Genomic DNA, 22,956 nt, shown 5'->3' on the forward strand with positions numbered 1-22,956 from the left:
GCCCTGTTGATGTCACGAAGGCGTCGGATGCCCAACCCCCCTTCTGCTTTTGGCTTGCAAACCGATTCCCACTTGGCCGTCAAACCTCTTTTAGCCTCAATCTCTCCCTACCAAATAAAATTATGAATCCATCTCTCCATCAAAGACACCAGGGAAAAGGGCCACCAATAAACACAGAAGATGTGAACCAGTAAACTTAACACCACAGACCGTATAGGCTCCACTCTACTTGCAAAGGATAGCAGCTTACCTTTCCAACTTGAAAGGCGCTGCATGAATTTATCAACCAAAGGCATCATTCTCTCCCTAGTAACCCTCCCTTTAAAAATCTCCACACCCAAGTATCTAGTAGAGAGGTCACACAAAGGGATATTAAGCATATCAAAGATCCGCCGTCTTCTAGAAGGGGTGGTAGTGCCACAGAAGAGCTTGCTTTTATCTAAATTGAATTTATGCCCTGAAAAACCTTGGTACTTTTCCAGGAAAGATTGCAGCTCTTTGGCATACCTGAGAGAACCATTAATAAAAATAAACACAGCGTCAGCAAAAAGAAGGTGCCCTGGGGTAGGGACTCCTCTAAGGGCTCTCAAAGGGAGGAGCTTGCTATCCGCCACCAGCCGATTCAATCCTCTACACAGGATTTCCTCCGCTAGGATAAATAACAGGGGGAGAGTGGGTCACCTTGACGCAGCCCTCTTTCCACACCAAAAAAACCAACCGGACCACCATTCACAAGAACAGAGATCCTAGTAGAAGACAACAGAGTGTGCAGCCAAAGAACCCACCGATTACTGAAGCCAAATCTTTGCATCACCGAGAAGAGAAACTCCCAAGAAAGAGAGTCATAAGCCTTCTGAACATCCCGCTTAAGGCCAATGCCACCACCCCTGACCGCCTTATGCATAAGATTACTCAGCTCAGAAGCCAAGCAAATATTAGTAAAGATGACTTTCCCTTTCTGCAAAGCACCCTGCTCCCCTGAGATAAGGCGAGGAAGAAACACCCCCAACCTGTTCGCCAAAATTTTAGAGATAATTTTGCAGAAGAAGTTCCCCATACAAATTTGGGTAAAACTTGTCCAGGGAATGGAAATGACATAGGTCTCCAACAATGCACTCTTCCATATATAATATGGAAAGCTAGGGTGTCAGGATATTGGCCAAAAATCGCAACGATGAAACAACTGATAATAGCTAAACTAGAAAGATAAAGGAGAAGGAGAAGGAGGGGTGCTAGACTGCTGGGTATAGGCATTAAATCCATGCGATAAATTTGCTCCCATTGTTTTGGACAAAGGATATCTCAAACTAAACGAGAAGAGGTAAAAAATGCAGAACAATTGCAATGGCAAGAAATACGATATTGATGTAGCAAAGGATACAATAAAGTTGTTGACATGGGTTAGATGATGGAAAGATAGAGCTGAAACCCTCCATTGGCAACTGTAACTGTTCAGAGAACCTGTCCATGCGCTCCATCATCGAACCCATTTCAGTGGGTGAACAGTGCTATCGCCGGATTGGAGAGTGGAGCTCCTTGCAGGTCACCGGATTGTTGGAGAAGAAAGAGGTGAGATGGACGATGAGGCTGGAATGGTGGAAGGTTGAGGAGATGGGATTGGGTTTTGTAATGTAAGGGTAAAGGGGTAAAACTACACTAATGAAGGGTAATATGGTCATTTATAACTTTTTTGCTTCAACTAATGGTTTCAACTTAACGGACTGGGTTTATTTGTAATCCCCACCATAGTCCAAGGGAGGTACATGTAAATTGCTCAAAAAATATAAAAAGGGGATTTTTAGGGAGAATGAAAAAGTAGAGGAAGAAAACATGTGTAATGCCGACATACCTCTTTCTCATAGAAATTAAGGTATTAGAAATGGTCAATAAAAATATAAAAAGGGGATTTAACGTATCGGTATCGGGTATCGTATCGGTCGGGTGATTTTAAGAGACGTATCATATCGTATCGTATCGTTTTGGAGATACGTATCGAACAATACAAATATGCATAGAAATGGTCAAGATACACATGGAAATACACTTTTAGAACAAAAAACAATATAAATAAGCAATATATAATAAGTGTCATGCATAAAACCTAAAATGGTGAATAATGTATAACCAAACAAGTGCATTAAATTGAAATTATTTTAATAGATGAAGTTTCTCACATGTTGTAATCGTCTATAGCCCTGAAGAGTATTGGATGATGCAAAGGATGATGTTGTAGCACTCCTTGATTCGTTTTTTAGTTTAAAAGTGAGAAAAACCAAGATTAAATGCAAGATTTTAGACTCTTGGTTGAGAGTTTTTCTTCATTTTTTCGTTAGATTAGGAATTGTATCGAGTCTGTGAGTGAAAATGGCTTTTTTATGGAATGTATCGATGGTATTGGTACGTATCGGTATGTATCGGTGCATATCGGTATGTATTAAGCCATATCAGCCAATACATATCGATATGTATCAATACGTATTAAACCACCCACTGAACCCTTTACTGGACCTATCGATGGTATCGATACATATCGGTCGTATCGTATCATATCGTATTAGCCCGTATCAGTCAATACATTTCGATACACTTCGAGACAATTCATTTAAAAAAAAAAAAAAAAAAAGAGACGTATTGGTATGTATCATATCGGCATTGACCAATATCGATACATATCGGTCCGTATCATATCGTATCGGTCGATACTTTAAACCATGAGTGCAACACCATTATATGCACAAATCAAGTGGTGAAATTAGAACATGTGTATTTCTATGATTTGACCATGTGAGATCCCAAATATCTATTTCAATGTATAAGTTGTATTTTATGATCACACAAAAATTGTGTTGCCTAATTAAATGATGGGTGAGAGAACGCTAACTAGTCGCATGCTTTGCCCAGCTCCCATGCCTAGACACAGAAACCACTATGTCGCCAGGAAATGACCACCTTGCCCACATGAAAAGGCAGAAATCCCATAGGGGCAAGCCTGTCATTTTTTGGTGATAGGGTGGTTCCTATGTCTAGGCATGGGAGCCACACTAGGCGCACGACCGGTTAGCGTTCTTTATCCCTTGAATGATATTTGATTGTTAAATATGTAATTTATGGAGAATCTAATTATAACATGCTAATGCTTTTTTTTTTTTTTTTCCGCTAAAAAATCATATATATATATATATATATATATTAAGGAAAAGAGAAAACCAAAATACAAAAACAAAGGGCCTAAGCCACGCCCCAAAAAATGCAAAATGTTTTCCCCACCTTCGGCAATGCCATTAGCAGGGGAAAACAAAATGCCAATATAACAAAAGACATAAAGAACCCAAGGTAAACCAATCTGATCCCGGTCTACCCTGTTCACCCAAAATAAGGTAATTCTAAACCAGAGCCGGCAATGACACCATCACCGAAGAAACTTGTTGAACCGCTGCAGATTTTGCCAAGAAGTCAGCAATACGATTTGCTTCACGGAAGTAGTGAGAGATTTTCCACACAATCGATTCTAGAAAAGAATGGAGCCCATACCAAAGCTATCATAAAAACCAAGGGAAAATTTTCTTAGCAACAAGCAAAAAAACCGCCATCGAATCGCACTTTAATCAAATAACTGTATATAATCAATTATTTTATGTAAAATAGGTTTTGCAAAAACCATTTCCAAAATGGTACTGAATCCAGATTCCGATCCGACCATACATAGACAACCTCAATCTCGGTGTTCCCCAATCGGGTAGTGGTGACCTATTGAGTAACTCCTTCACTCACAAAGTGTTCGCACATTCCCAGAACACCAACTTTGACACACTTGAACCTCAGTCATTGATGAACCAAAGATTGTGATCACACTTTGCAGTGACAAGGTCCCCTCAGGTACAGGGCCTCGGTGACACTTGTCTATCCCTTCCTACATCTGATAGTAATACATGAGGGAATCGACAAAGTAGATTCTTCGCTAATACACACATCGAACATGTGAGTACTTCCTACCCTGATATCACATGTCTAGGCATATCCAATGCGACGATCATATGATAAGGGTGGCCAGCCCAAACCCCAGTCGTGACTACCATTTTAAGTAATACTTACGGACACATAATGCTCATAAAGTTTATATCGTATGTGAAAATATTAAACCAAATTGTATAAAGGTTCAATATAAAGTAAAATCAGATTGAACAGGACCGAACCAGATTTGATGGACACATAAATCCAACAATAATAACACATGTGAGATTTGTACTAGATTCTATCGTATACACGTAATCGATGTATAATTACATTTATGTCCCAAAATCATCATTTCTAGTGGCATACAATGAAAAAACCACATAAATAGGCTTGTCGAGAACAGTTTTGGGTGAAAACCCATGTAATAAACTTACAAGCCCGTTAAATAAATGCATACAAAATTTATTTATTTAAAACAAATCTGGGTTTTATGAAGGCATATTCCAACACAGGGTCTGGATGAATGCCAATACAAGTGAGGTTATTTGATTGAATTAGACTTTAAAATTTGACACGTTGTTATTGTAGACCATGTCCTCTCTATTCATCGATCGGACATGTACTTTTTATATTGCAACAATATTTCATTCACCATATTAGAAATCATAAAATAGAGACAAAAAAAAAATCCTAACAAAATGGCTACATTAATTGTTGTCACAATCCAAGTATCGAAAGACCTTTTCTTGTTGCATGAACTGTCTATGAATCTAAGTTAACACAATTTTTCTTACCAAAAAAATAAATAGATAAAATTAACACAATTTTGCAACTCTAATGAAATATTGTATTGGAAATTATATGGAGAATAGTGGTACTAAGGTTTAAATTCCATACATATCAACTTGGTCCAAGTATTTTGTTTTTTGGGGGGACACTCAATTTGGTTCAAGTCAAATGAGTTTGATAAATACATATATTTAAAAAGACCACGCCACCGTTTATTGACTGAGAGATCAGCCTTTGAGTGAAAATTTTATCATCACTCACTCTTTTTTCTGTTTTTTTTAAAGATTTTAGTAACAAAAAAAAAATTAACATAATGACCTTAATTAGTCAAAGAAGGCGCCTGTAGTTCACCTTTCCCTTCTACAACCAAAACCGGATGGATACAAAACATTGCTATCAAGTTAAACATATATATGAAACAACGTTCTCTCACGGTTGTCTCACATGCCAAATATTTATTATTATTTTTTTTTTTTCCATTTCCAAAGTTGAAGTCCCACATGATTATCATTCAATAATATTTAGTCAGATATTAATTAGTTGTATTACTCCAACTCTCTTTGACTTCATCTTCAAAAAAAAAAAAAAAAAAAAAAAAGGGCTTCAAAAAAGGCTGATTCAACGTCTAAGTAATCATAAAATTCAACACATGGTTCCATCAGCCAATGGATCCATTCAAACTTTCGTCTTCTATAAAACCCCATAAATCTGCCTTTGCTGTTTCATCAAATCATCCCTTGCTTTAACCTTCTTAATTTCCATCTTAATTCATTTCTCTATTTCAGTTTTTCTCACCCTTTATTAGATTTATCCAACCAAGAGAAGATCAAGAAGCAATGGGATCAGTTGGAGAAATCTATGAAGCACAACGCACCCAGGGTCCAGCCACAGTACTGGCCATCGGCACAGCAAATCCATCCAACTGTGTCTATCAACCTGATTTCCCAGATTTCTACTTCAGATCCACAAAGAGTGAGCACATGACTGAATTGAAGGAGAAGTTCAAGCGAATCTGTGACAAATCAACAATTAGAAAAAGGCATCTCTACATGACAGAAGAAATGATCAAGGAGAACCCCAACTTCTACAACTCCATGGCTCCAACACTTGATGCTCGCCAAGATATTATGGTTGTTGAGGTTCCCAAGTTGGCTAAAGAAGCAGCTTTGAAAGCCATTAATGAGTGGGGGCAGCCCAAATCAAAGATCACCCACATTGTATTCACTACCATTTCTGGTGTTGATGCACCTGGTGCCGACTTTCAACTCGTCAAGCTTCTTGGCCTTTCACCGACCGTCAAACGTGTGATGATGTATCATCTAGGCTGCTATGGTGGTGGCAGTGTCCTCCGTGTTGCCAAAGACCTTGCTGAGAACAATAAAGGTGCTCGTGTCCTCGTTGTTTGCTCCGAGTTAAACTCGGTTAGTGGCTTTAAGGGACCTACCGAGACCGACTTCCACACCTTACTTGGGCAGGCAATCTTTGCAGATGGCGCGGCAGCTTTAATAGTTGGTGCAAACCCTGACACATCAGTTGAGCGTCCACTTTTCCAACTCTTTTCAGCAGGATCTCGAATTCTCCCCGACTCGGATGATATGGTTGAAGGCCACTTGCGTCAAACGGGTCTTTCAATCAGCTTATCCAAGGATGTAGCCAAAACTATTTCTGGGAACATCGGAAAATGCTTGGAGGAAGCATTCAACAAGATTGGTATTAATGATTGGAACTCCATTTTTTGGGTGTCTCACCCTGGTGGTCCGGCAATTTTGGATCTGATTGAAGTGACCCTTGGTTTGAAGGAGGAGAAACTGAAGGCATCAAGGAAAGTGTTGAGCGAATATGGTAATATGTCAAGTCCCACTGTGATGTTCATTTTGGATGAGATGAGGAATAAGTCTATGAAGGAAGGGAAAGCCACAACTGGAGAAGGGTTTGATTGGGGTGTGCTATTAGGGTTTGGACCGGGTCTAACTGTAGAGACAATAATCTTGCGTAGCATAACCCAGGCTTGATGATTTTAACAATTTGCATTGATTTGTAGTTACACTCTGTTTTATGGGGTTTTCTGTATGGCTCTATATTTTGTGCCCTCATTGCTTTAGTTTTTTAATCCCTTGAATTCTTCCCATTGGAGGGGGGGAAGAAAAGATGCCCATTTATAAGATTTTGATTTTTGGGTATTTGCTTTAAGATTCTTTTAATAATACACTACTTAAAAATTGCTGAAAGGGCAAATAGATGTTGGGACTGCATTTTCAGTTACAGTATTGGCTTCTTCAATATTGTGGGAATGTTCAGCTGTCTAAGGGGACGAAATATTTGGATGGTTGACGAGCTCTTTGGGCTGTTCTTTCTTTGATGGCAAGTCATATTAATGTCCCATGGGTGACCTTAGGAGACTTTAATTCGGTCCGATTTCAAAGAGAGAAGTTGAGAGGATCTATGATTTCCCAAATGGTGATAGCTGAAAATTTAACAAATGCATATTTGATTTGGGATTGATGGATCTTAAATGGAAAGGTAAGTTCCATTAATGCAATCCTTGGTTGAGGCAAGGACCGACCGGAGTTATGATAGAGATTATGCAAACCAGAGAAATAAGTAACCGAACTTGTGATTCTTCAAGACTGCTGGAGGAAACTCTTCAAGGTTTCGCTCAATCTCTTCTAGGTTCAAAAGTAGGAAATCTTTAGAAAAAGAAATTTGTTGATATCAAAGGAGATTGACCGTTCTCTACAAACATAGAGCTCTTAAATAAAGACTCCCGAAAACCTAAACTCTTTTAACCACTATTGATGATATAGCCCTCTCTTGTGGTTGTACAACTCAATCTCCTATTTCAGGTAACCGTGATCACATGCAATATGGATTCCCCTCTAGATGGAAGCTTCATCAACAATCTATGTCAATATGTAAATCATATATTCTATGTAAACTTGGTTATTTGTTTCCTTGTACATCTCAACCTCTTGTATTCTTGTATATATTCCCTCCATTGAGGAATCAGGATTTTATGGGAATAATATTACTCTAACATGCGTCCTTGCTACAACAAGCTGCTCATCTCTAATCTTTTTTCTGATTGACCACGGCTGGCTCCCCCACCAACTCCACCGCTGCCTCTACTCTTGGCCAAGATCCTCCTCCTATTGGTGGTGCAGCACCCTCTTTTCAACATGCACACCATTACATCTCCTTGAAACTCACCTCTACGAACTTTCTTTATTGGCATACCCAGATTGAACTGTTCCTGGCTGTCTAGGATCTCTTTGGTTATCTTGATGGCACAGTCCCTTGCCCTGATGATCCCACTACTGCTGCTGCCTGGCATCGCTAGGACTCGCTTATCCTCAGTCTTCTCATCACCTCTATTACTGAAGAGGCTTTCCCTCTCATTCTTGGGAAAACTACAAGCAGCAATATATGGCAATCTCTGTGCACTGTATTTTCTTCTCCTTCAGAGAATCGTCTGATGTCTCTCACCATGGCCATGCAAGACCTCACTCAGAAGCCTGATGAATCTGTTTCTCAGTTCCTCTAGCGCGACAAATCCATCTCTGGCGAACTCAGTGCCGTTGGACATCCTTTGCGCCCGACTGCATTCAACTAACATATTTTTCGTGGTCTCAAATCTGACTTCCGTTCTATGGTCGATTCTCTCTTAACCAGGATGGATGCTATTGCTAAAGATGATCTTCATGCCATGCTCTTGAGTCACAAATTCCTTCATGGCTCCTCTTTGAAGAAGTTGGCACTATCTGAGTCTTCTCCAACCGATTCGTCTCCGGCTGCCAATACGGTGCAGCGCTCCACCACCTCTCCTGCCTCCAACTCTCCCCAAGCAAACTGTGGTGGTAGGGGTTTTTGTGGTAGGGGCCGGGTGGCAGGGGGCATGGTGATTTTCCTCCCAATGCTCCAAAACAACAATACAACCGGTTCTATTGCACTTATTGTGGCCGTACAAACCACTCCGTTGAGTGCTGCTTTCTTCGCCTCAAACAAGGTTATCCACAGGGTTCTCCACAATACAATCCTACCCATCCACCCCTTGCCCATTACACCCCTTCCATGTCTTGTTTATTATCCTACTGGGCCAAGGAAATGGAACAAGATACATCCAAATTTATTGAACATTATCCAATAGGTCTAAGGAAACTAAATGAAATACATCCATATTTAACATTTTTTAATGCAATCCATTACATACATCCTCACTATGGTTTGCAGTGAACAGCAGTTGAACTACAATAGCCCATGCGTTTTCATCAAATAAAATTTTGCAGGGAAGGGGTTGCAGTCGAGGAGGAGGAGGAGGAAGAAGAAGAAGAAGAAGAAAGGGGTTGCAATTGGAGTTTATAATGGTGGAACCGGCAACAGGTGTGGAGGTAGGTATGGAAGGTACGACCGGTAGTAGGGGTGGGGGCAGAGTTGCAGGAGGAGGAGGAGAAGGAGGAGGAGGAAGAAGAAGACGTAGAAGAAGAAGAAGAAGAAGAGAAGAAGAAAGAAGAAAGAGGGGGCAAAACTATCTTTTACATCTCAAAACTAACACCTCACTAACACTGTCAACCTTCATGGGGAATATAATTGTTCAAACAACGGGGGGTTTCTTGTAAGTGGACCAAACTACCGGGGAGGTACATGAAAATTACTCTATTTTTTATACAAGGAGAATCTACATAGCAAAGAGAAGAGACAAGGGGAATTAACCGTATGCCATGCCACCAGCCTCCATGATTGCGTGAACACTAGCAACGGGCTCCATGTTATGCATAGGCCTGGTACTGGCCTAGCATAGTTGTGTGTGGGTCTGGCAGCGCACATCCGATCGTAGGTAGGGTGTGTACGTGTAGCTGCATGCTCCTGTGTTCCAACAACCATAGCGAATGAGTCATGGCCGACTAGCCATGGGTGATCAGTCATAAGGCTATGAATCCCAAAGTTTTTTTTTTTTTTTTTTTTTAATTATGATAGGAAAACAAACTAAATTATCCATGACTACACATGGGGTCCAACGACTAACCATGGGGATAAATGTGTTCTCATGCCATGTGTGTTTATGCATGAAAATGGTGTAGGAAGTGTCTATCATCCGATCTCAGAGTACTTAGTATGATGTGCCTCACCTCCCTGGGGGTGGAGGCACAACAGGGAGTGCCCTCGTCATTCGATTTTACATTGAAAACAATGCATGATACAGTAGTACAATCTTATTATAAACAATGGAATTAGCCAAACATGTTATCACACAAACAATGCATAAGGGAGAATATTTTTGCATTTAACAAGAGCTTCTAGTGTTGAAAGCAGACTAACATCCCCAGCAGAGTCCCTATTGTAGGCACTGCGATCCAGATCAATGTTTGAGGCCCCTTGGCGATGGGGGTTTTTGGGTTTTGCATCTCTTTGGTTTTGATGCATTAATTATGGGGGATTAGGATCATACTTAATATATCAAAACAAAAGGAGTCGCCACCTAGGATTTGATCTTAGGACCCAATGAGTGTAGCTTCGTCCGAGATGAGTGGAAATGTGATTCTATATGGTTCGGTTAGAGATCAGGTAAGCGGTCAAGTTACGAGTAGGAAGGTATTAGCGCCCCATCTTGCCTGGTTGAACCAGTCTTTCTACTAGATGCTTTTGTATCAAATATTCTCTCTTAATGATATGTCATATACCAACACGTAAGGCTAAAATAATATGCATTTGTCCCACAAAGTGATGCTCAGTTATAAGAATGCATCCTACCATGACCTACTCTAAGAAATAAAAAATTCATAAAAGAATTACGCTAACTAATATGTACACTAATGTGATGTGCTTGAACAGTCTCCATTTTGCCAAAATGAAGTGCAATATGAAGATACACCTTTACACTAAAAGGCGGAGACTTTAGACTGTTGGTTGCCTCTTGGCTCAGGTGGAGGCAGACAATCGGCTTACCTCCCTCTTAATCGAACTGGGTGACGGATTTTAAAAGGGGTTTTGCTACTTGTACTTGGATAGAATAACGACTAACAAATGAGATTTTGCAACTTGTACTTGGACAAAGTGACAATTGTATAGGGGGTTTCACTACTTGTATTGGGACAGAGTAACGACTAAACAAATGAGATTTCACTACTTGTACTTGGACAGAGTAACGATTGTATAAGGGGTTTCACAACTTGTATTGGGACAGAATTGAATAACGACTGTATAAGGGGTTTCGCTACCTGTATTGGGATAGAATAATAGTTGTATAGGGGTAAAATATGTATCAAGGGTCATGTGAAATCATGGCTTCGAACAAACATCAGGTGGGGTAAACGAAGAATCAACCCATGAGGAAGGATGATCAAAGTAAACAGGGAAGGCTAACATGGGTGTAGGAAGGCTAAAAGAGAGTGAATTTGGGGATAAAGGGGGTTAGAACTCGCTCTTCAACCATGGAAATAAGGGCAAGGGTCACCCCTATTTATAGGGGACCCTACTTAATCGTGGCACGCGCGCGAGCTAACCGTGGTGCCACGGTGAAAAAATGTGGCACCACGATCTTATCGGGTGTTGATGCCCACGATGTGGTCCCCTATTCGCAACATCATGGTTAACATACTCTCTACTTGGTATTTCCCAATTAGGGGTAGTGGATTCCATGTTCAAGCATCTCTTTCGTTCACGATGCACCATCACGAATCCAACACACCGATATGTAGTCTAAAAGACATCAACCTTTGGTGTACCAAAACCCGTAACGTAACACTGTGACGATAAGGATATCTCAGTCAAAGGGTCAACTAGTGATGGGTACACATGTCGTCCTTATACAATAGACAGTAACACATATGAGATTTGTAATGATTCTATCCTATACACATACTCGATGTGTAATTACACTTATGTCCTGAAATCATCATTTCTAGTTACATGCAATGTACAAAACTAGATAAATAGGATGTCTGATGTTATCTCTAGTCGAGAATGGTTTTTGGTAAAAACCCATGAAATAAACTTATAAGCTCGTTAAATAAATTAATGTAAAAATTAAAATAAATTATTTATTTTAACCAAATTCTGTTTGATGGACATATATTCCAACATGGGATTCATATCAATAAAAATGAGGTTATTTAATTAAATTACTCCTACCTCGTCATGCGGCCTACTTATTCCTTCCATATCCTCAGCAGAGAAGGATATCTCGGGGGTGATTCTTCCCCTTTTTTCCCTTGCTTCTGTCACGCCAACGAACCTAGCTTGCGCCTTTGCTTTTCTCCTAGACTCTTGTCCTGGACCTCCAAATATGGTGAGGATTACTCGCCCAGCCGGTCGATTGTCTTTAGTCTATCGTCTATCTTCATCTTGGTTGGGTGATTGTGTTTCTCAGAGGTTGTTCTTCTTTTTGGTCTGTCTCTCCTCCCGTTTGGGGTGCTCTTCCCTCCTGTGTTCTCTCCAGTCTGCTCCTTCTCCCTTCACATATCGGCAGAGGTGACCCACCTTGATTAGTTCTTCGATTTCTCTCTTCAATTGGTGGCAGTCTTCGGTGTCGTGCCCGGTATCATTATGAAAATGGCAATATTTCTTCTAGTTTCATTCCTCTAGCTTCGAGTACATGGGCCTCGACCATCAAAGTAGACCTCTGTCATGTATTTGCATGAGAATGTTTGTCCGTATGGTATTTAGGAGGTGTATTATGGACTAGGTTCTCTCTCCTGTTGGCGGTTGGATCTTCTCCACTTATCCTTCTCTTTCTGGTCATCCTTCTCACTGGAGGCCCTTTTCTTTCCAGGGGTTCTTTGTTCGGTTGCCTTCCTGGCCTTCAAGACATCCTTCATATTGGCATATTGGTTGCATCGAGCCATAAGTTTCCCAATATTGGTTAGAGGGTCTTACGCCATAGATTTCACTAGGTCACTATTTGTGACGCCTCCATACAGGACGTTGAACGCCATAGTTTCGCCCAGGTCATGAATGTCTAGGGACTCTTGTATGAACCTAGTGAGAAAATATCGGTTAGATTCATCGCTCCTTTGCTTTACTTCCAGCAAATTACCAGTTATTTTCTTCTATTTGATGTTGCTTTGGAATTGGGTAATGAACGCTTCGTACAGCTTTGTCAAATTATTGATTGATCGAGGCCTGAGGCTTATGAACCAGGCGGTGGCTGCTCCTTTAAGGGAACTCGGGAACACTCGGCAAATTACTGCTTTTGATCCTCCATACATTGTCATCATGGTGTTGACGTTGTTAATGTGGTCATGTGGGTCAATCTTGCCATCGTACCTTTCAAAGCTGAGTAGTTTGAAGGTGGCTGGTAGTTCTGCCTCCATAAAGCCGCCGAGTAGGATGTCCACCCATGACAAGCTGAGCCTTGATGCCGGATTGTCAATCTAAACCTTTGTGCTTCTCATCGATCTCCTTTAGGTTCTTCTTTAGGTCATCTTCTACCGTTTGGTTCCCCTTAGTTGGGTTGGGGGTTCTACCGGGGTGTTGGATCGTCGAACCCGATCCCCGTTTGGCTTGGGAGGAAGTTCATCTTTCATGAATCGCTGAGCCTGATTCATCGTCCCCGCCCAGTTGCTCGTGCAATAGAGGCTTCCAGAAGTTGACGTCTCGCTCCTTATGGAATGGTACATATGGCTGGCTCTGAATGGGGATTTATGGCATCGTGTCATGCGGTGAGTTCTTGTGTCCCCCGAGGGGACTCAGGCACCACCTTCGCTGCCACATAGATTTTCTTGAGTCCTGGTTAGCAGGTCTCCCATTCGGACGACTCGAGTAGAAATAGATTCCTACTAACGAGGATGGGAAGATCTTGCACAGCTTTTAGTCCTTGGTTCCATGGGTATGGGTGGTGGTGGCAGTATCAGACCTCAACTTCTTGGTAATCTAGCTGTAGGGGTATTACGGTCTCCAACTACTGCCTAATGAATCCTCTAATCAGCTTGCTGGTCTGTAGCAGCTGGAGTTGCAAGCCTCTGACCTGAGCATTGGTAGTCAGTGTGTTGGGGTTGAGGGGCTATGGCAAAGGCAGCGGTGGTGGCAATTGCTCTGCAGGAAGCTCTTTGTTGTCTTGGTTAGGCGGTACAACTACTGTTGCACGGCCTCTGGTTGGTGACGAGGGTGTCCGTGGGGGACCATCATCCCTCTGGGGGGTAGTCGCCCTCTCCGAGCACGTTCTTCGCCACTGCAAGATGTTTCTAGTGGGGGTATCTCCCTCCTGGGTTGCTGGAGTAGCGATTTTCTCTAACCATGGGTAGAGAATTTGAGTGGGTATAAACGAAGGCGATCGTTCCCACAGATGGTGCCAAACTGTTGGATCGAGAAATCTCCACAAGCTATATCTTCTTGTCTAATCGCCTGTACAGAAAGGGGACACTAGAGAGCCGGTTTGCACCAGCAGGGGACTCTTTGATGCCTAAGTCATATCTCTCTGAGCAACGATCGAGGATAATCTAGATGGTTTGTAAGTGGTCATACCTGAGTATATATAGGGTTCGCGACCCCAAGAGGCAGTCGGGGGGAGAGTCCCAACATCGTAAGTTTTATCTTTTGTAAGAGAACCACTGATAGAGTCCTTTGAGGATTGCAATCCCTGATCTGCAGGGATCGTAGGGCGCTTTTTTGGTAGTTTCCTTAAAGGAGTAGATTAGCATGTGGCCATTTTAGTAGTTTCCATATGGGATTAGGTGACAGGAGTGGTCTGGTAATCTCTGCTTATTACGAAGACATGATCTCTCGATTACGTGGCATAACCTTATTGGGTGGCCATATTTAGGTACGTCAACCCATTGGTAGTTATAGCAAGCTTAATAGCTGCAAGATAGGACCTTTGGAGATTCTTGAGCGCATCAATTCTAATGCATGCGTGCCAGTTGATATTAGCATCTCATACTCGAACGTATGATGTGTTTAATGTAGGACATTTGACACTTTATCTTGGCGATTAGTCAGACGATGGTGCAATGAATTTGAGGGTGAATATTTTGGGAATGATATAGGCTTGGAGATTATCTTAGAAGCCATCTCGGAAGCCATCGCTGATCAAGTGGAGGTTCGCAATGCAAAAGTCATCCAGCTCAGCCACTACACAAGTAATTAGAGAGTTCTAGTAGTTTTGGGATCAGTCAAGTAATTATAGTTCTTTTAGTAGTTAGAGTTTTATTTGTTAAAGGAGTTTTAATTACAAGTATATTTTTTTTAGTAGTTAGAGTTTTATTTTCTAAAGGAGTCGGTAGTTAAAAGAATGGCCAAATATTCTCTGTGCCGGGGACGCAAGCTGCGCCTAGACACATGGGGGTGGGCAAAATGACCACCTTGCCCCCTGAATGGTAGGCCCATGTGTCTGGGCGCAGGCCGTGCTGTGGCACAGAGAACATCAGCCCTAAAAGAGTTTAGGTTTTGGGAAGTATTTAGTTAAGAGCTCTATGATTGTAGAGAATGGAGATTCTCCTTCGATAATCAACGGATTTTTTTTTTTCAAAGATTTCTTTGGGCTGAACCTAGAAGAGTTTGAAAGAAGCCTTGAAGAGTTCCCTCCAATGGTCTTGAGGAATCACAAGTTCGATTTGTTATATCTTTGGTTTGCATAATCTCTATCATAACACCGTTCTCCAGCGATCTTTCCCTTAATTGAAGCTTGCATTAATAGAACTCGCCATTCTATTTAATATCCATCAATCCCAAATCAAAGATGCATTTGTTAAATTCATCTACCGCCATTTGGGAAATCATAGGTCCTCCCAACTTCTCTCTTTGAAACCAGACCGAATTAAGGTCGCCTAAGGTCACCCATGGGACATTAACATGGCTGGCCATCAAAGAAAGAACAGCCCAAAGAGCTCGTGTACCCTCCAAAGATTTTGCCCCATAGACAATGAACATTACCAAAAACCATAGAAGAAGCCAATACTGTAACCGAAAATGCAGTCCCAACATCTATTTGTCCTTTGAACAATTTTAAGTAGTATATTATTAAAAGAACCTTACACAGATACATAAATAGTAACTTAGGTAAGAAGGCTTTTGGCCATTACCAAAAAATAAATGCAAAAAATAAAAATGACATAATTGGGTATTTTCTCCCACCCCTCCAATGGGGAAGAATCCAAGGGACTAAAGAACTAAAGCTATGAGGGCACAAAATATAGAGCAATATAGAAAACCCCATAAAATAGAGTGTCACAGCAAATCAATGCAAATTGGTAAGATCAGCAAGCCTGGGTTATGCTACGCAAGATGATTGTCTCTACAGTTAGACCCGGTCCAAACCCTAATAGCACACCCCAATCAAACCCTTCTCCAGTTGTGGCTTTCCCTTCCTTCATAGATTTATTCCTCATCTCATCCAAAATGAACATCACAGTGGGGCTTGACATATTACCATATTCGCTCAACACTTTCCTTGATGCCTTTAGTTTCTCCTCCTTCAAACCAAGGGTCACTTCAATCAGGTCCAAAATTGCCGGACCACCAGGGTGAGACACCCAGAATATGGAGTTCCAGTCATTAATACCAATCTCGTTGAATGCTTCCTCCAAGCATTTTCCGATGTTCCCAGAAATAGTTTTGGCTACATCCTTGGATAAGCTGATTGAAAGACCTGTTTGACGCAAGTGGCCTTCGACCATATCATCCGAGTCTGGGAGAATTCGAGATCCTGCCGAGAAGAGTTGGAAAAGTGGACGCTCAATTGATGTGTTAGGGTCTGCACCAACTATTAAAGCTGCCGCGCCGTCTGCAAAGATTGCCTGCCCAAGTAAAGTGTGGAAGTCGGTCTCGGTAGGTCCCTTGAAGCCACTAACCGAGTTTAACTCGGAGCAAACAACGAGGACACGAGCACCTTTATTATTCTCAGCAAGGTCTTTGGCAACACGGAGGACACTGCCACCACCATAGCAGCCTAGATGATACATCATGACACGTTTGACCGTCGGTGAAAGGCCAAGAAGCTTGATGAGTTGAAAGTCGGCACCAGGTGCATCGACACCAGAAATGGTAGTGAATACAATGTGAGTGATCTTTGATTTGGGCTGCCCCCACTCATTAATGGCTTTTAAAGCTGCTTCTTTAGCCAACTTGGGAACCTCAACAACCATAATATCTTGGCGAGCATCAAGTGTTGGAGCCATGGAATTGTAGAAGTCGGGGTTCTCCTCGATCATTTCCTCAGTCATATAGAGATGCCTTTTTATAATTGTTGATCATCACGATTCGCTTGAACTTCTCCTTCAATTCAGTCATGTGCTCACTCTTTGTGGATCTGAAGTAGAAATCTGGGAAATCAGGTTGATAGACACAGTTGGATGGATTTGCTGTGCCGATGGCTATTACTGTGGCTGGACCCTGGGTGTGTTGTGCTTCATAGATTTCTCCAACTGATCCCATTGCTTCTTGATCTTCTCTTGGTTGGATAAATCTAATAAAGGGTGAGAAAAACTGAAATATAAGATGGAAATTAAGAAGGCTAAAGCAAGGGATGATTTGATGAAACAACAAAGGCAGATGTATGGGGTTTTATAGAAGACGAAAGTTTGAATGGATCAATTGACTGATGCAACCATGTGTTGAATTTTATAATTACCTAGACGTGGAATCAGCCTTTTTTGAAATCTATTTTATTGAAGATGAAGTCAAAGAGAGTTAAGAGTGATACAACTAATGTGAGACAACCTTGAGAGAACGTTGTTTCTCATATAAGAGAAATGTGAATTATAGGCGCCTTCTTTGACTAATTAAGGTCATTATGTTCATTTTTTTGGTTACTAAAAACAAAACTGAGTTCCTATAATCATAGGGGTGTTTGGTTCTTTGACTAACGGTAGGGTGGTCTTTTTCAAATTTAATTAGTCAAATGTGGATGCATGCCACACACCTACACCAACCCAAGACCTTTAAAAAGAAGGAAAGTTTTGGAAAAGTTAGATACAATAGGGACTACATATGGAGGACTGATGTGTCCCATAACCCTGGTCATGATTGTATGGGTGTATGCTTTGTTTAATATCTTACTAAATATTATTGAATGATGCTCATGTGGGACTTCTACTTTAGAAATTAATGGAAAAAAAAATTGGCATCTATAGGCGCCTTCTTTGACTAATTAAAAAGGTCATTATGGTCATGTTTTTTGGTTACTAAAATCAGAGTTAAATCTTTAAATATATATATATATATATATATAAAGAGTGAGTGGCTATAAAATAGGGGTGTTTGATTCTTTGAGTGAGGATGAAAGTTTCACTCAATGACTAGTCTCTCAGTAAATAAACGGTGGCATGGTCTTTTTCAAATATATGTATATACCAAACTCATTTGACTTGGACTTGGACCAAGTTAAGTATCCCCAAAAACAAAAAATACTTGGACCCCAAGTTTATATGTATGGACTTTAAACACTAGCACCACTATTCTCCATATAATCTCTAATACAGCGTTTCATTAGAGTTACAAAATTGTGTTAACTTAGATTAATAAACAGTTCATGCAATGAGAGAAGGTCTTTCGAAACTTGGATTGTGACCTTCATGTAGCCAATTTATCAGGAATTTTTGTCTCTGTTTTATGATTTCTAATATGGTGAATGAAATATTGTTGTAATATAAAAAGTACATGATCTATAATAACGTGTCAAATTTTAAAGTCTAATTCAATCAAATAACTTCACTTGTATTGACATGCATCCATATCTCATGTCGGAATATGTCTTCATCAAAGCCAAATTTGTTTTAAATAAATAATTTATTTTAATTTTTTCATGCATTTATTTAACGGGTCTAAAATTTTATTACATGAGTTTTCACTCAAAACTGTTCTTGAGAAGGGATAAGACCAGACATTCTTTTTATATGGTCTTTACATTGTTTGTCACTAGAAATGATGATTTCGGGACATAAATATAATTACAGATCGATTATGTGTATATGATAGAATCTAGTACAAATCTCACATGTGTTACTATTGTATAAGGATGACATGCGTACCCATCACCAACTGACCCTTTGACCTAAGAGATCTTTATCGTCACACTGTTACGTTACGGATTTTGGTACACCAAAGGTTGATGTCTCATGTACTATATATCGGTGTGTTGGATTCATGATGACGCATCGTGAACGAAAGATGCTCAACATGGAATACACTACCCTTGACTGGGGGATATCAAGTAGAGAGAAACGTCTGTGATCAACCGGATTGGAACCTGGATCCAGTGGCATTTTTATAAATTGGTTACAAAATTATTTTCATATTATCGATGTTAGTATTATATTACTTTAACGATATTTGATCGCGTTTGTGGCATCCGTTTGTGATCATAGAATCTTTGATAAGAACATATTCAATAAATTAAGGTTTTTTATTTAATTAAATGCCCTATGGTTGGTCAACAGTATTTGGTGCTCTTGAGGTATATTTTAACTTCCATGCCTATTTATATATTCTCAAGTATGGATGTTCTCCTTTATTTGAGTTATTCATTTGTATTTCTGTGTGTGTGTCTTTTAGATATTTTACAATTTCTCTTTTGTTTTGCTCTTGCTGTTTATTGAGTTCCATTGAGACCAACGCCATTATAGTCTAACCCAAAGGTCCTTAAAGTTACTTAGAAGGAACCCTAAACTCCCTGGTTGAAAATTAGATAAGGCGACCCTAGCCTTATTTGAGCCTACGTCAAAGGTTCTGACATACCCGCACCTACACCATCACTACGCCATTTTGTGAGCATGTTGGAAAAATTCACCAACACCATATTAGAAATCATAAAATAGAGCAAAAAAAATATCCTAATAAATTGGCTACATGAATTGTGGTCACAATCCAAGTATCGAAAGACCTTTTCTCATTGCATAAATTATTTATGGGTAATTTACACATACCACCCCTGAGGTTTAATGAAAGTATGATTTTACCCCCAAATTTTGGAAAATTCTACGCACCCCCCTGAGGTTTACAACTGTTAACAAATAAACCCATTCCGTCAGTTCATGACTAACAGTGTTAAAATCAAGGGATAAAGTAACAAAAATACCCCTTCAAGAAAAAAAAAAAAAAAACACCTGCAACTCATTTTCCCCAAATCGATTGGGGAAGACGAGTTGCAGGTATTCTTGAGTCTTGGATGTGCTAGTCTTTAAGATTTAACTCTGATTTTAGATTATTTGAAATCATTTTTAAGGTACGAAGATTGGATTAGTAACCTAAAAAAGGGAAAATTTTTTGCTGCTACACTTGTAAGAGGAATGAATCCTACAAGGTTAGCTGCCAAGGAAATGGAATAATTCACTTTTCCTTTGGATTCACAAATACCCTCCTTGGTTTTAGTATTTTCTAAAATTCCCTTTAAGGGAAGCAGTTTTCTGTACGGGAGTGTGGCCTACACCAGCACTCTCATGTGTCTATCTCTCTCCTCCTTAAAACAAGGGGACAGAGAGATAGACTCATGAGAGTGCTAGCGACGGCATAGACCACATTTCTAGACAGAGAACTTTTTCCCACCCTTTAATTAGTCAAAGAAGGCGCCTGTAGTTCACCTTTCTCTTATACACAACCAAAACCGGATGGATACAAAACATTGCTATCAAGTTAAGAAACGTTCTCTCACGGTTGTCTCACATGTCATTTTTTTTTTCTTCCATTTTCTAAAATAGAAGTCTCACATGAGTATCATTCAATAATACTTAAATAAATTATTAGTTGTATTACTCTAACTCTCTTTGACTTCATCTTCCAAAAAAAAAAATAGGTTTCAAAAAAGGCTGATTCAACGTCTGAGTAATCATAAAATTCAACACATGGTTCCATCAGCCAATGGATCCATTCAAACTTTCGTCTTCTATAAAACCCCATACATCTGCCTTTGCTGTTTCATCAAGTCCTCCCTTGCTTTAGCTTTCTTAATTTCCATCTTAATTCATTCCTTTATTTCAGTTTTTCTCACCCTTTATTAGATTTATCCAACCAAGAGAAAATCAACAAGCAATGGGATCAGTTGGAGAAATCTATGAAGCACAACGCACCCAGGGTCCAGCCACAGTACTGGCCATCGGCACAGCAAATCCATCCAACTGTGTCTATCAACCTGATTTCCCAGATTTCTACTTCAGATCCACAAAGAGTGAGCACATGACTGAATTGAAGGAGAAATTCAAGCGAATCTGTGACAGATCAACAATTAGAAAAAGGCATCTCTATATGACAGAGGAAATGATCGAGGAGAACCCCAACTTCTACAACTCCATGGCTCCAACACTTGATGCTCGCCAAGATATTATGATTGTTGAGGTTCCCAAGTTGGCTAAAGAAGCAGCTTTAAAAGCCATTAATGAGTGGGGGCAGCCCAAATCAAAGATCACTCACATTGTATTCACTACCATTTCTGGTGTCGATGCACCTGGTGGCGACTTTCAACTCATCAAGCTTCTTGGCCTTTCACCGACCGTCAAACGTGTGATGATGTATCATCTAGGCTGCTATGGTGGTGGCAGTGTCCTCCGTGTTGCCAAAGACCTTGCTGAGAACAATAAAGGTGCTCGTGTCCTCGTTGTTTGCTCCGAGTTAAACTCGGTTAGTGGCTTCAAGGGACCTACCGAGACCGACTTCCACACTTTACTTGGGCAGGCAATCTTTGCAGACGGCGCGGCAGCTTTAATAGTTGGTGCAGACCCTGACACATCAATTGAGCGTCCACTTTTCCAACTCTTCTCGGCAGGATCTCGAATTCTCCCAGACTCGGATGATATGGTTGAAGGTCACTTGCGTCAAACGGGTCTTTCAATCAGCTTATCCAAGGATGTAGCCAAAACTATTTCTGGGAACATCGGAAAATGCTTGGAGGAAGCATTCAACAATATTGGTATTAATGATTGGAACTCCATTTTTTGGGTGTCTCACCCTGGTGGTCCAGCAATTTTGGATCTGATTGAAGTGACCCTTGGTTTGAAGAAGGAGAAACTGAAGGCATCAAGGAAAGTGTTGAGCGAATATGGTAATATGTCAAGTCCCACTGTGATGTTCATTTTGGATGAGATGAGGAATAAGTCTATGAAGGAAGGGAAAGCCACAACTGGAGAAGGGTTTGATTGGGGTGTGCTATTAGGGTTTGGACCGGGTCTAACTGTAGAGACAATCATCTTGCGTAGCATAACCCAGGCTTGCTGATCTTACCAATTTGCATTGATTTGCAGTGACACTCTATTTTATGGGGTTTTCTATATTGCTCTATATTTTGTGCCCTCATTGCTTTAGTTCTTTAGTCCCTTGGATTCTTCCCCATTGGAGGGGTGGGAGAAAATACCCAATTATGTCATTTTTATTTTTTGCATTTATTTTTTAGTAATGGCCAAAAGCCTTCTTACCTAAGTTACTATTTATGTATCTATGTAAGGTTCTTTTAATAATATACTACTTAAAATTGTTCAAAGGACAAATAGATGTTGGGACTGCATTTTCGGTTACAGTATTGGCTTCTTCTATGGTTTTTGGTAATGTTCATTGTCTATGGGGCAAAATCTTTGGAGAGTACACGAGCTCTTTGGGCTGTTCTTTCTTTGATGGCCAGCCATGTTAATGTCCCACGGGTGACCTTAGGCGACCTTAATTCGGTCTGGTTTTAATGAGAGAAGTTGGGAGGACCTATGATTTCCCAAATGGTGGTAGATGAATTTAACAAATGCATCTTTGATTTGGGATTGATGGATATTAAATGGAATGGCGAGTTCTATTAATGCAAGCTTCAATTAAGGGAAAGTTCGCTGGAGAACGGTGTTATGATAGAGATTATGCAAACCAAAGATATAACAAATCGAACTTGTGATTCCTCAAGACCATTGGAGGGAACTCTTCAAGGCTTCTTTCTAACTCTTCTAGGTTCAGCCCAAAGAAATCTTTGAAAAAAAAAAATCCGTTGATTATCGAAGGAGAATCTCCGTTCTCTACAATCATAGAGCTCTTAACTAAATACTCCCCAAAACCTAAACTCTTTTAGGGCTGATGTTCTCTGTGCCACAACGCAGCCTACGCCCAGACACATGGGCCTACCATTCAGGGGGCAAGGTGGTCATTTTGCCCTCCCCCATGTGTCTAGGCGCAGCTTGCGTCCCCGGCACAGAGAATATTTGGCCATTCTTTTAACTACCGACTCCTTTAGAAAATAAAACTCTAACTACTAAAAAAAATATACTTGTAATTAAAACTCCTTTAACAAATAAAACTCTAACTACTAAAAGAATTATAATTACT

At 40.4% G+C, this 22,956-nt stretch overlaps 2 protein-coding genes and 1 pseudogene across 2 annotated transcripts; 2 read left to right on the forward strand and 1 right to left on the reverse strand.

Moving 5' to 3' along the window:
* The first annotated feature begins 304 nt into the window (after nt 1-304).
* LOC122639730 (chalcone synthase 2-like) lies at nt 305-21,891 on the forward strand. Its single transcript, XM_043832662.1, has 4 exons — nt 305-309; nt 13,982-13,988; nt 16,320-16,323; nt 20,667-21,891. The coding sequence occupies exon 4, from the start codon at nt 20,698-20,700 to the stop codon at nt 21,874-21,876; it is 1,179 nt and encodes a 392-aa protein (XP_043688597.1). The 5' UTR covers nt 305-309; nt 13,982-13,988; nt 16,320-16,323; nt 20,667-20,697; the 3' UTR covers nt 21,877-21,891.
* Nucleotides 5,527-6,770, forward strand: LOC122639733 (chalcone synthase 2-like). Its single transcript, XM_043832664.1, has one exon. The coding sequence runs from the start codon at nt 5,580-5,582 to the stop codon at nt 6,753-6,755; it is 1,176 nt and encodes a 391-aa protein (XP_043688599.1). The 5' UTR covers nt 5,527-5,579; the 3' UTR covers nt 6,756-6,770.
* Nucleotides 15,915-17,114, reverse strand: LOC122639734 (annotated as a pseudogene).
* Nucleotides 21,892-22,956: the final 1,065 nt, after the last annotated feature.

The sequence above is a fragment of the Telopea speciosissima genome, chromosome 9 (assembly GCF_018873765.1).
Source record: "Telopea speciosissima isolate NSW1024214 ecotype Mountain lineage chromosome 9, Tspe_v1, whole genome shotgun sequence".
In the NCBI taxonomy this organism is placed as follows: Eukaryota; Viridiplantae; Streptophyta; class Magnoliopsida; order Proteales; family Proteaceae; genus Telopea; species Telopea speciosissima.